General features: G+C 39.3%; 1 protein-coding gene across 19 annotated transcripts in view; it reads left to right on the plus strand.

Moving 5' to 3' along the window:
* PDZD2 (PDZ domain containing 2) overlaps positions 1-6,355 on the plus strand; it is a 404,529-nt gene extending 398,174 nt beyond the window's left edge. For all 19 annotated transcript variants that reach the window (XM_086361282.1, XM_086361285.1, XM_086361283.1 and 16 more), the window contains one exon: positions 3,527-6,355. In XM_086361282.1, the coding sequence (XP_086217408.1) occupies positions 3,527-3,708 (182 nt within the window). In that variant the 3' untranslated portion in view covers positions 3,709-6,355. The remainder of the gene's footprint in view (positions 1-3,526) is intronic.
* The last annotated feature ends 7,429 nt before the right edge of the window (positions 6,356-13,784 follow it).

Below are 13,784 nucleotides of genomic sequence, written 5' to 3' on the forward strand. Positions count from 1 at the left end.
GGGAGAATGACAAATGCCAGATAAAGCAAAAGAAATATTTGGAGAAGTCATGACTGTTGAAAAACAACAGTATTCAGGCATAAGAAAACCTAAAAAAGCACACAGCAAATTTGCAGCTGGCTCACTACAATCAGACGGGCAGCACCAATGAAGAGGAAGACGATGGAATAACAAACGGACTGAGCCTAAAACAGCAAAATGGTGATGTTTAGGACACGCACAGTGAAGGGTGACCGTGATCAGTCACAGGACATGAAGCTTCTGCCAGCCAAGAAGCTCACCCCTCAATAAGGTGTTTTTGGCCTGTGAGCCAAAAGACCAGGGGCCAGATAAAGCAGCACCCGGGTGGAGACCGGGAAGCCAGGCCCAGAAATCCCATGGCATCTGCAGCATCGGAATGGAAAAGCAGCCCCGGGAGAGATGAGTGCCCTTGAGATCTCCTTCTTAGCAGAGCAAAGACGATGTCCCGGTATCTTCCTGGCCTCTGTCTAGCATCAGGCTAGAAATCCATGAACACTGTGTAAGTGGATAGAGAGAAAGGGAAAGATGCGCCTGTTCCACAGATAAGCCTTGCCAGTGCTCTTGTGTACAAGCCTGCAGATTTATTCCTGGGAAAAGGCATTCAAGAATTTCTGAATATTATACTGCTCCCTCCTCTTGAATGTTTCTTTGTTCAGGCTTAGCACTCTACCCAAAGATTTTTTCTTACCTTTATTTTACTTAAAAATTTAATGGATACAGGTTTTCTGTTTATCTTGGTTTCCTGTGCCTTTCAGCCCAAACACTAAAATACAGCAATATTCAATTTCTTATATCAATCTAATACAAAAAAACTCTTTGAATAATAAATGAATTAAATATTGTATTTCCCAAAAGCTCTCTTGAAGGTCAGGGATTTTATTGATGAAAAAAAAATCAGTAATTACTTGTAACCTCTTGTGTGAAGCATCAGCCATCGAGGTAGAACATCATCACTACTACTGTCTGGGCTGCTTTACAAAAAAATTTTTTTGCTATGTTTGGGCTGCTTTTAAAATGTTTCTCTTTTCATCACTTTACCAAGAATATCAGTAACACAATAAGACAAGATTAGAGGTATGAAGACTGGAAATACAGGAATGTACTTTGTCATTATTGGCAAATTATATGTTCTTCCTTCCTCACTGGAAAAAAGCTAAGAGAATCAAATGTCAAGCCAATATAAACAGTTCAGCAAGATTGCAGAATTCACAATCAATATACAAAAAAAGCAACAGAATTTCCTGTATATCAACAATAACCATTGTTTTAAAATCCTAATAGGATTACATAAATATCATACAAAAAGTATATAATTTATATTACACACATATATATTATACACATACATAAAATGTTTAACTTCTAAATAGCAAAAAGTTTCATAAAAATCTAAGCAACTAGAAGATATTTGCAATGTATTTACATCAACAAAAGGCTAATTCCAGAATATATTAATAACTATAATTCAATAATAAATACAAAATATAGGGAAATCTGGGTAAATGAAATGAACAGAAAATAGACAAAAGTTAAAACCTAAATAGTCGACAAATAGAGGGAAGGATACTCAAACTAATATTAGTTATTGGGTGAAAATTATAACTACTAGGAATCATCTTTTTAAAATCAAGTTGGCCATAAATAAGAAATCTCATAATACGATATGTTGGCAAGATGTAGGGAAGGAGAACACTCATACTTTTCTTTCAAAAGTGTATCTAATGGTACCTCTCTCTGGGGAAGAATTTGGCAGTGCTTGCTAAACTGGAAACTATGAAACAGTTTAAATTTCTGTCTGTAGCAAAATGATGAGTAAAATACATTACATCCATAAAAAGGAAAACTGTGCAGCAATTCAAGAAGCAAGTAGGATCTATATCCATTAACCAGGACCAGCTCAAAAACCATGCTGAACGAGAAAAACAGCTAGATGTGCTTTCAGTCCTGTAAGCTACCAATGCGCAGTAACAACTGAAAGCCGCCTGAAAGTGTGCTACACAAAAACTATGCAAGACGTTTTTGGGGAAAAAGCATAAAACTATTCTAAAAGATACTTTCTTAAAACCTCGATGAATAGACACACCCTGATCAAATTAGAATTCTCTTTGGCCTCAGGTCACAGAAAACCCAAAACAACAATGGTTTAAACAAGAAGGTTTACTTCTCTCTCGTGTATAAGAAGTCCAAAAGCTGGCACAACCTCTGATGTGCACAGCACTGAGGGGTTCATCAAGGACTTCATCTGCTTCATCTCATTAGATTCTTGTAAAAACCTAGTGAGGGAACAAGATAGGTTAACATCATTTTGCAGATGAGAAAAATGAAATTTTAAGAAACCTTAACCTGCTTGAAGTCACAGACTTGAGACCAAACCAATGTGACTGCCTACAGCCCCTAACTCACAGCCTTCTGTTGGTTGGAATCCATATATCCTTAGAGTCAGATGAACACCCAGAAAATTTATGGTTCCAGATAACCTGCTTGGGGCCTTTAGTTAATATTCCTACAACAGGAACTATGCCAACACCGTGTTGATTGGGTCTGTTAGACATCAGTGCTTTGAGACTTCCAAAAATGTGTATCTTGAGAAATCAATGATTAGGACTAACTCAGTCTCCTTGTTCTTTGTAGGCCTGGCATCGGTGAGGGCTCATCTCTTTTCCGATAACAGTATCTGTCATTAACAACATAAAGTGTTTTGTCCTCAAGTGGGTTGCATTTGAACTTCCTTTCTTCCGGCTATATTTTTATTATTTTGTCTTTATAATCAACTATCATTTCAAATAATAAAGATGATTTTCAAAAATCTAGGACAAAAAGATCTATCTGCTCAGTGTTTTGAGATCCAGTTAAACATTTGAGAAAATTCTTTTCAAACTTAGGTATTTTTCTCTTTCAATGTCCTTTCTTCCATGCATTTCTTCTTTAATATGATTGTTTTAGATGTTTATGTGCAAGAGTATATAGAAGGGGATGCAAACCCTGTCTTTTCCAAAGCTCATCAACTTGCCATAACAGAGCTTCATGTAGAAATATGTTAAGCTTTCTTAAGTAAAAAGTATCTCTGCGGGTCACTGATGAGTATATAATTCTCATTAATTCTCAGCATGTTGGATATATCAGCCAATATCTATTAAGAAGTAGAAGCTGAACTTGTTTTTTATTGGTCATTTGGATTTCTGGTGGGTTGATTATTGATCTGGAGATCTTTAGCCCAGCTGAACAGTAACCCCCATTCTATTTGTTGACTAAATACAATGAAAATATCTTCCCCTAGTCAGTTGATTATGTTTAAGGGAAGAGGGGTTACAGATTTGAATTTTTTTATGTGGCCACATTTCTTTTTCTAAGTATATGTTTTGTGTGTCTTAAGAAAAATTTCCTTCTAAGATTAAAGGCAGGCACATGGTTTAGAGATTTTTCTCGCTAAAGTTTTTAGTTTACTTGGAATTTATTCTAGATATTATGAAAGTTCCCTGCTATCATTCTGTATTTATTCTCACAGGTGGTGCAGCTGAGCAAGCAGGAACAATAGAAGCTGGAGATGAAATCCTTGCCATTAACGGGAAATCTCTAGTGGGGCTGATGCATTTCGATGCCTGGAATATCATGAAGGCTGTCCCAGAGGGACCTGTGCAGTTAGTAATTAGAAAGCACAGGAATTCTTCATGCAGCAAGCACTGGTAGTGGCACTAACAGTGCTTGTTACTTTTTTTTCTTTTTTAACCTGGAATCTCCTTTTCTCAATTCCTTTCTTCGGCAAATCAGAATGACTTCTCTAAACTATGGGCTCCTGAAACAACAGAGCAGCACTGGTGCAGGGAAGACTATCAAACTCCCCAGCTTTTTTTGCTCACACATGAAGCAGCAGCCATGGAGCTGAAATCCTAAGCCTTCTGCCTGGATCACTTAGGCTGGGAGGGTCCACTTCGTTCCAGTGCCTGTCCCCTCCTGTCATGTTTCCTAATGGGGACACAGGATGTGGCATGCCCTTCTTTACTTGAAACATTTAGTGAGACCTCCAAATCCTTCCTCCCACCTATCCCAACATAGTCAATCCTGGCAATTAGGGATCTAACAAAGTCTGAGGGCAACACAGCTGTCACAACTAAAAGGACTAGTTTTATATAATTTTGTAAGTAAATGACAGAATGCTTTTAGGCACATTCAGTGGAAGGAGCTAAGGGTCTGTTATCCTGAGAAGAAAAACATGACCCTTGAACAAAGAGAATCAGTTATGACCTAATGGTTAGGTTGGCTCAGGAATTATCCAAAAATGAAAAAGCAAAATACAGAAAGTGGTATTTTAGTGAGTGTAATGTGCAACATATGGCTGCATAGTTTAATTGGTGGTTATTGATCACCATGAAGTATTGATCATGATCTAAAGTGTACGTCGTAAGGCAATTTTACAGGAATGCAGTTTGGATAAACTGTACTAAATAGCCATGAACTTAGCTGCTTAGAATGAGCAGAAAGTTCCAGCTCTGAAAGCACCTTACATCCAGTTTGAAACTTGTCTTGAATAAATGCTGAAATTCAAGACTGGTCAATGAAAGAGCAGGCAAAAATACCATTGTCACTGAGTTTCCATTTTTATATTTTATGTACTCTCCAACCACTAATTTAAGCTAAATTTTTAGAAATCAATTATCTTTTTTAGTATCCTTGGATTGTAATCCAAGTAGAGGAGCTTAAAATAATCCTTTTAGAGGACTTTTTTTTTTTTAACTTTTTTCCCCTTTCTCAATAAGCTTAAGAAATGTAACATTTCTAACCATTGGATCAATTTTCCTGACCTTGACCTGAGTAATGACATAGCTCTGCAGTGACTGAAGTTTTTGCTCTTTTTGTTTTGCTGTTTTGCAAATTCTCTTTTGCCAAAACTGTTTCCCAGCAGAACACAGTTGTGACTCACGCTTGCTTGTGACACTCATTCCAGCTGCTCTTCCTTCTGAAGCACCAGCTTCTTTGTAGTAACTGTTTCCATTCGATGTTGCTGTTCCTGGTCACCAAAAGGGCCTGCCTCTCCTCGTACTGTACCTTTTCTTAACGATCCAGACCCTCGTCAGCTTCATTTACTAAAATGTAATCAGAAGATGGAGAACGAGGGGGAGTCAGTCTTTCAAGGTAAAGGGGCAGAATTGGGTGGTCACAGGCCACATGCTCAGGTGGCACAAACCAGCTTACTGAGTGCTGAGAATACGGGTGAAGCTGCATACCTGCATGCATGGTGACGCCAAGGTTTTATGTGGGCGATTTCTTTAATTAACCTATTTCTGAGTGACTGATCCCAGTAAACCTCTGTGGTGCTGGCCCAGGGAGGTTCTCAGATGGGATTGAGTTATCTGGCTGGTGTGAGCCCAGATTCCTCATTTTTAAACAGGTTATACAAAAGGGAATGTAGTTCACGAGTTTGCTAGAAAGACCTGATTAATTTAGCTTCTACTTTTCACTACTACAGTTCCAGGTAGGATACTATAGAAAGTCAGTGCAAGGTGCATGCTAGATTGTTTTTAAGTCTCTGGGGTCAGATTTGTGGCTTCTGCTTTCTTGCCTAAATGAGAGATGATTTGAAGTCCACGCTGAAAATTTTTTGTCTCTACTCTTCTAGCTGTGCCTGCATAGAAATGCACAGTCCGTGTGACAGGAGCTTCTGAAGCAACGAAACAGTCTCTCCTCCTAAGAGTTCCTAACCCTCGTAACTAAAAAGTGTGAGGGTAGCCCTCTGGTTCACTGAACCATATTCAAGTCATCAGCTGTTTCTAGTGGACCTCACCAGAAGGCTCCCCTTGGAATTCGACAATTAGAATTTGAGGAAGCAAAAGCTAAACTTTGACCCTAAGATAGAAAGATATTTACTTGTTGTCAGTGTCCAAGGCATGACTTGTATTTCTAATTAGTCTAATAAATACCCACACTTCCTGATGTGAACACTAATGGTATTGTCCTACTAAAACTTCCATTGTTTTGGTTTTTTTAGCTGGTCAGTCAGTCATCCAATAAGCTATGATGGTAATTTTGTTACAGTGTGTATATCGTAGTTGCAAGGATATACCGTGAAGGTTGAAGTAAGTTGGGTTTCATTTCTATCCTCCCATACACAGTTCATTTAATTTTAGGGTTGACTTAATTGGCACCACACCTGTTGTATGATATTATACATTATCCTTTATTTATGTAAAATAAAATGCCTTATATATTATGAAAGAGTAAGTGCAATAATACAAAATAGCCTGTACATTTTTAAAATGTTGTCGCCAAGTTATGTAAATCCACATCTCTATAAACAACCTTTTTAAAGTAATTTTAAGAAAATAAACACTGTTTACTACTTGTTTGTGTTTTTAGTTTTGCATCTATAGAATAACATTTTACAACATGAAGATAAATACGGATGACCTGAATGGGTAAGAGGAACAGGCAAAAGAAGTCAAATCCCTCTTCTTCCGTGGTCACACCTAGGATATGACACACACTCAAATCCATTCCACCTCTGAAATCAATAAATCACACAGCTCACACCTTTACAACCTCCTGGAGCTTACTCCCCTGCTTCTCCAATTTCAACAGGCCTCTAATCCCTAGTGTGCACGCTAAGTCACTTCAGTTGTGACCAACTCTTTGTGACCCTATGGACTGTAGCCTGCCAGGCTCCTCTGGCCATGGGATTCTCCAGGTAAGGATACTGGAATGCACTGCCATGCCCTCCTCCAGGGGATCTTCCTAACCCAGGGATCAAACCCAGGTCTCCTACATTGCAGACAGATTCTTTACCACTGAGCCACCAGGCAGGGAAGCGCCACCTGGGAGGCCCCTAACCAACTGTCAGTTTTCTCATCTTCAGAAACCATTCCCCCTGCATTCCTTCTTCTCTGTTTAGACTACCCTATGGTAGAACACAACAATCTCCATCCAGCTCACTAGGTGCACAGTGCCTTCACCCAGGTTAATCCAGGATCCTTTCAACCAGCCAGCCTCTTGGTGCCTACGTGCCAATTCCTAGAGGAAAATCTCACAACTGAACAGTATGATGATGCTGCAAATCAGGGTTTCCGGCCTCAACTGGATGCTATTTGCAGTTGTTTTTCCTTGTTAGTTTTTTCTCTCCTTCACAATGAGTACATTATTCATTTTTCCTAAAACCCTACCCATTTTCTACCCGCTCCCCAGAAATACTTGGGTGATCTAGGATCTTACTTTAGAGTGAAATTAAAAGCATCTACTTTATTTTAGGCGCTTTTGGTTTTCAGATGCAGACACCAAACTGGAGTAGCCCAAGGAAGCAGGCAAGATGGCATCTCACAGAAATCCCAGAATAGGACTCAGCATATGACCTGGCCTCAGTGACCGGAGGAACTCAGGGGTCACGGGTCCTCACTCAGTGCCCCCACTGGTAGGGTTCCACTGCTATTTGCAGATCTGCTTCTCATCCCTCCACCAGCTGGCAGCTGTATCCTCAATTCTTCACACCATTTATTTAGAAACTGGTGAATGCTATTTTGTAATAATTTTGGCCCCACTCTGTATCACCGAATTGTGGACGTACAGGCTCCCTGCTGCCTGTCCAATTTTCCACATAGCCTCCAAAATCAGTCCACTGCTACACTTGGTAGAGCTTCTTCCTGGGGGAGAGTTTTAACACAGTATAGAAATAGCCACAAACCCATTCTATGAAAGTCGAAGGCTACACACCATGCACGATAAAGGGAGACCAAAATGACAATGAAACGGGATACAACTCTCTCTGAAGAAGAAAGAAAGGTTATGAAATGAGTTCTGAAGAATGTAAAGAATGTCAACAAAGCCTTTAACTTGAAGAAAGGGGATTACAGATGGTGAGCCCCAGAAAGGTCAGAAAGCACCCTGAATTGAAGCCATTTCCACTCCGCAGAATGGCAGGGAAGGGGAGGCTGAAGACGTTGAGTCTCATTTTGATTTTCCCAGGCACCCCGTGAGCCTCAGCGGGTCACAGGAGTTAACGGGGGAGGAATGGTCTGCTCTCAGGGGAGCCCCTACCACACAGGTTCCTGCAAGGAAAGGGCTCAACTGATCCACTCAGCCTCTGCTCGCCCAAGCCCATAAAGGCCACACCCTCCCTCTTGATCCCCTCAAAGCAGCTGAGGTAGCTCTGAATAAAGATTAAAATCAGCTGGTATCCAACTTTCTCATCCTAAGGGAGGAACTGAACAATGCTTAAACACAGAGCGCTGAAATACCAACTATTGACCAAATGTCAGGCTTCAATAGAACCCTCCCTCCTCCATTAAACAGCCTCTTATGAAAGAACCAGGAAAGTTGGAGGGAGGGTGTTAAAACTATGCAATAGGCAGATTAAAGAATGTAATTTGGAGGATTACCTTGGGAATCAGAAGAAAATTATAAACACAAACTGTTTTATATTCTCAATTCACTCAAAGAGAATGAGGCTACTAAGAAGCACAAGACCAAAAAAGAGAAGATCAAAGGAGATCTGGCAGAACTAAGAACATAAACTGAGAGCACCTTCACAAACCCAAAGTCATACAAGCAGCATCAAATCAACTTATACAAGTCAGTGACACTGAAGGTGAATTTAACTTGAAAAATGCTTAGAATACAATGAAAATGGACAAAAAATTTATAAATGTTAGCCAATAGACTCTAATTATAAAGTAATATAATAAATACCAAGTTTTAGTGATGTTAACTCAGGAATGCATGAATGATTTAAAATTAAGAAATTAATAAACAGTAGGACACACAAATCTTTTGAAAGACATTTTTTTTAAAGTCTGCTTCAAACTCTTAATGGAAAACTCCAGAATCATTCCCATTAGAGTCAGGAATACACACAAAAAGATGTCCACTGTTATTATTATTGAATAACAACATTCTGGGGCTCCCCAAGTAGCTCAAACAGTAAAGAATCTGCCTGCAATGTGGGAGACCTGGGTTCAATCCCTGGGTTGAGAAGATCCCCTGGAAGAGGGCATGCCAACCCACTTCAGTATTCTTGCCTGGAAAATTCCAGGGACAGAGGAACCTGGTGGGCTACAGTCCATGGAGTCACAAAGAATTGAACACGACTGAGCAACACTATACTACTAACAACATTCTAGAGATACAAGCCAATACAATTAGACAGTTTTTTAAGAGGTATAAATAGTAGGAACAAAAATACACAGTTTGCATAGATGTATCTCAGTACATGTAAGCACAAACACATCAATTTAAAAACTATTAGAATTCAGCAAAATTGGCTACAAAAATCATCCAACAAAACATGACAAACAGCAATGAAACAACTGACAAAGGATTAATTTCCAAAATATAAGCTCATACAACTCAATACCAGAAAAACAAACAACCCAATCAAAAAGTGGGGAAGAGACCTAAACAGACATTTCTCCAAAGAAAACATACAGATGGCTAACGAACATGAAAAGATGCTCAATATCGCTTATTATTAGAAAAATGCAAATCAAAACTACAATGAGATATCACCTCACACCAGTCAGAATGGCCATCATCAAGAAGTCTACAAACAATAAATGCTGGAGAGGGTGTGGAGAAAAGGGAGCCCTCTTGCACTTTTGGTGGAAATTTAAATTGATACAGCCACTATGGAAGACGGTATGGAGATTATTAAAAAAAACTAGGAATAAAACCACCATATGACCTAGCAACCCCACTCCAAGGCATATACCCTGAGGAAACCAAAATTGAAAATGACACATGTATCCCAATGTTCATTGCAGCACTATTTACAATAGCTAGACCATGGAAGCAACCTAGATGTCCATCAACAGATGAACGGATAAAAGTGGTATATACACATAATGGAATATTAGTCATAAAAAGGAACACATTTGAGTCAGCCCTAATGAGGTGGATGAACCTAGAGCCTATTATACAGAGTGAAGTAAGTCAGAAAGAGAAACATAAATATTACTAACGCACATATATGAAATCTAGAAAGATGGTACCAAAGAACCTATTTGCAGGGCAGCAATGGAGAAACAGACATAGAGAACAGACTTATGGACGTGGGGGTGGGGGGGAGGAGGAGAGGGTAAGATGTATGGAGAGAGTAACATGGAAACTTAAATTACCATATGTAACACAGATAGCCAATGGGAATTTGCTTTATGTCTCTGGGAACTCAAACAGGAGCTCTGTACCAACCTAGGGAGTGGGACAGGGAGAGAGATGAGAGGGAGGTTCAAGAAGGAGGAGACAAACGTATACCTATGGCTGATTCATGCTGAGGTGTGACAGAAAACAACAAAATTGTGTAAAGCAATTACCTTTTAATTTAAAAATAAAAAAGCATAATAACTTCAGCACTAGCCCTATTTACACCACCATCAGAAAGCTACTATAATTAAAACAGTCTCCTCTTCCAAAGACAGCCAAACCACTGGAATAAAGATCATGTGCAAGGAAAGAACAGGACATGTGACAGCCCCAAGCTACACACCCCAGCCCCGCACCCTAACCCATGATCAACAGGGAAGCTCAGAGGACCAGCTGGATAATGGCCCCTGAAACTTGACTAGTTTTTTCACTTTCAAAAATGATCAGCCTGGGATGTCCCTGGTGGTCTAGTGGCTAAGACTCCACGCTCCCAATGTAGGGAGCCTGAGTTCAAACCCTGGCAAGGAAACTAGACCCCACATACGGCAACTAACAGTTTGTATGATGCAACTAAAGATCCCTTGTGTTGTGCAAATAAATAAACTACAATTTTTAAAAAACTGATTAGCCAATGCCCCATACTGAGGAGAAACTACTGGGAACAGATCAAAATTGAATAGAAAAAGAATAGAGAAAAAAAAAAGAAGGTCCAGACAAAGGCGGGTAGAGTAGCAGAACCAGATCTCAGAAAGCAAGCTGCCATGTTTCTTTAAGTTGAAGAGAGAAGGAAGTCTAGACAATAAACACAGAAAAGCTATGCTGTCCTGCATCTCCCTTCTAAAATAGGCAAAGTAAAATATAAATATGGGTAATAGAAAATAATCTAGGTCAAATCCCACACAAAGTTATCATAAGAAAAGAAAAAGCATTAGGAGCCAATATAATCCCTACAGCTAAACAAAGGCACACCAGAAAGACATACCTAGGGAACCAATGAAAAATATCTCACAATAAGTTAAAATACATCACGGAAATGACACAAAACATGAATGAAAGATATCAACAGAAATTAGAAAAATTCAGAAACTGGTTATTAAAACTTGGGAAAAAATTAATTTCAGAAAAGACCAGAAGAATCATTCACAGTGAATAAATAAGATATCTTAAGAGAAACAAGATAAAAAGGGTGAAACATTTAAAGGTTAAGTAATAAAGAATGCAAGCAGGGATTTCCCTGGTGGTCTGGTGGTTAAGACTCTGTGCTTCCAAGGCAGGGGGCGTAGGTTCGATCCCTCATCAGGGAACTAAGATCTCACGTGTTACTCAGCCAAAAAATAAAAATAGAAATTTAAAAAAAAAAAAAAAAAGGCAACATGACCCAGAAAAAAGTAGGAATCTCCAAAGAAGAAAGCCTAAACAAGGGAGTAAAACAATTACTAAAACTTTAATTTTCCTGAATTTAAGAATAAAAAAAGATTTGATGCTATGTATTGAGAGAACACACCATGTACTTGCAAATACTGATCCAGAATAACTAACACTAAAACATACTGTAGTAATATTACCAGCAAAATATCAAGGGGGAAAAGATCCTGTGGGCTTTCGGCAAAAAGAACAAGGCATTCATGAGAGAAAAAGAAAATCATGTTACAACCAGACACTGACAATGACGCTTTATGCCAAAAAGAACATACTTAAGATACTAAAAAAAAAAAAAACTGTGCCTCAACCATTTTATCCAAAATGACTTTCAAATAAAAGGCTACAGATAAACTGTCATCAGCATACAAAAACCCAGAGTATACTATTCTCACAAGCCCTTCCAGAAGAATCTACTAACAAAAGAGCAAGACAAGCAAGATGACTGGATAGACATAAGGAATGGTGGTGAGCATTAAGAATGTATTTACTTGAAGACTTAAGAGTTAAAAGGGAGAGATAAGTGTATATAATGACTATGTTCTTACAAAACAGATACAGCATAACTACAAAAAGTAGAGGCGCTGAACTGTACACTTAAGTATGACTGAAATGGTAAATTTTATGCTACAGGTATTTTACCACAATAAAAAAGGAAAACATAAAGCTGTCCACAAGTTTACATTGATATTTGTGATTGAAAATTCAGTTCAGTTTAGTTCAGTCACTCAGCTGTGTCCGACTCTTTGCAACCCCATGAACTGCAGCACACCAGGCCTCCCTGTCCATCACCAACTCCCAGAGTCCACCCAAATCCAAGTCCATTGTGTCGGTGATGCCATCCAACCATCTCATTCTCTGCCGTCCCCTTCTCCTCCTGCCCTCAATCTTTCCCAACATCAGGGTCTTTTAAAATGAGTCAGCTCTTTGCATCAGGTGGCCCAAGTATTGGAGTTTCAGCTTCAACATCAGTCCTTCCAATGAACACCCAGGACTGGTCTCCTTTAGGATGGACTGGTTGGATCTCCTTGCAGTCCAAGAGACTCTCAAGAGTCTTCTCCAACACCACAGCTCAAAAGCATCAATTCTTCGGCATTCAGCTTTCTTTATAGTCCAACTCTCACATCCATACATGACCACTGGAAAAACCATAGCCTTGACTAGATGGACCTTTGTTGGCAAAGTAATGTCTCTGCTTTTTAATATGCTATCTAGGTTGGTCATAACTTTCCTTCCAAGGAGTAAGCCTCTTTTAATTTCAAGGCTGCAGTCACCCTCTGCAGTGATTTTGGAGCCCAAGAAAATAAAGTCTCACTGTTTCCGTTGTTTCCCCATGTATTTGCCATGAAGTGATGAGACGAGATGCCATGATCTTTGTTTTTTGAATGTTTTAAGCCAGCTTTTTCACTGTCCTCTTTCATCAAGAGGGTCTTTACCCTTCACTTTCTGCCGTAAGTGTGGTGTCATCTGCATATTTGTTATTGATATTTCTCCTGCAATCTTGAGTCCAGCCTGTGCTTCATCCAGCCCGGCATTTCTCATGTTGTACTCTGCATTTAAGTTACATAAACAGGGTGACAATACACATCCCTGACATACTCCTTTCCCGATTTGAAACCAGTCTGTTGTTCCATGTCTAGATCTGTTGTTTCTTGACCTGCATACAGATTTCTAAGGTGGTCTGGTATTCCCATCTCTTGGAAGAATTTTCCACAGTTTGTTGTTATCTACATAGTCAAAGGTTTTGGCGTAATTAATAAAGCAGAAGTAGATGTTTTTCTGGAACTCTCTTGCTTTTACCATGATCCAACAGATGTTGACAATTTGATCTCTGGTTCCTCTGCCTTTTCTAAAACCAGCTTGAACATATGGAAGTTCACGGGTCATGTACTGTGAAGCCTCACTTGGAGAATTTTGAACATTACTTGGCTAGTGTGTGAGATGCGTGCAATTGTGTGGTAGTTTGAACATTCTTTGGCATTGCCCTTCTTTGGAATTGGAATGAAAACTGACCTTTTCCAAATTTGCTGACAAAACGTGGTCCACTGGAAAAGGGAATGGCAAACACCTTCAGTATTCTTGCCTTGAGAACCCCATGAATAGTATGAAACGACAAAGAGAAAAGACACTGAAAGGTGAACTCCCCAGGTGGGGAGGTGCTCAATATGCTACTGGAGAAGAGTGGAGAAATAACTCCAGAAAGAATAAAGAGGCGGAGCCAAACG

The sequence above is a fragment of the Bos grunniens genome, chromosome 20 (genome assembly GCF_055505025.1).
Source record: "Bos grunniens cultivar Pamir isolate PY7600 chromosome 20, Bosgru_T2T1.0, whole genome shotgun sequence".
Classification (NCBI taxonomy): domain Eukaryota; kingdom Metazoa; phylum Chordata; class Mammalia; order Artiodactyla; family Bovidae; genus Bos; species Bos grunniens.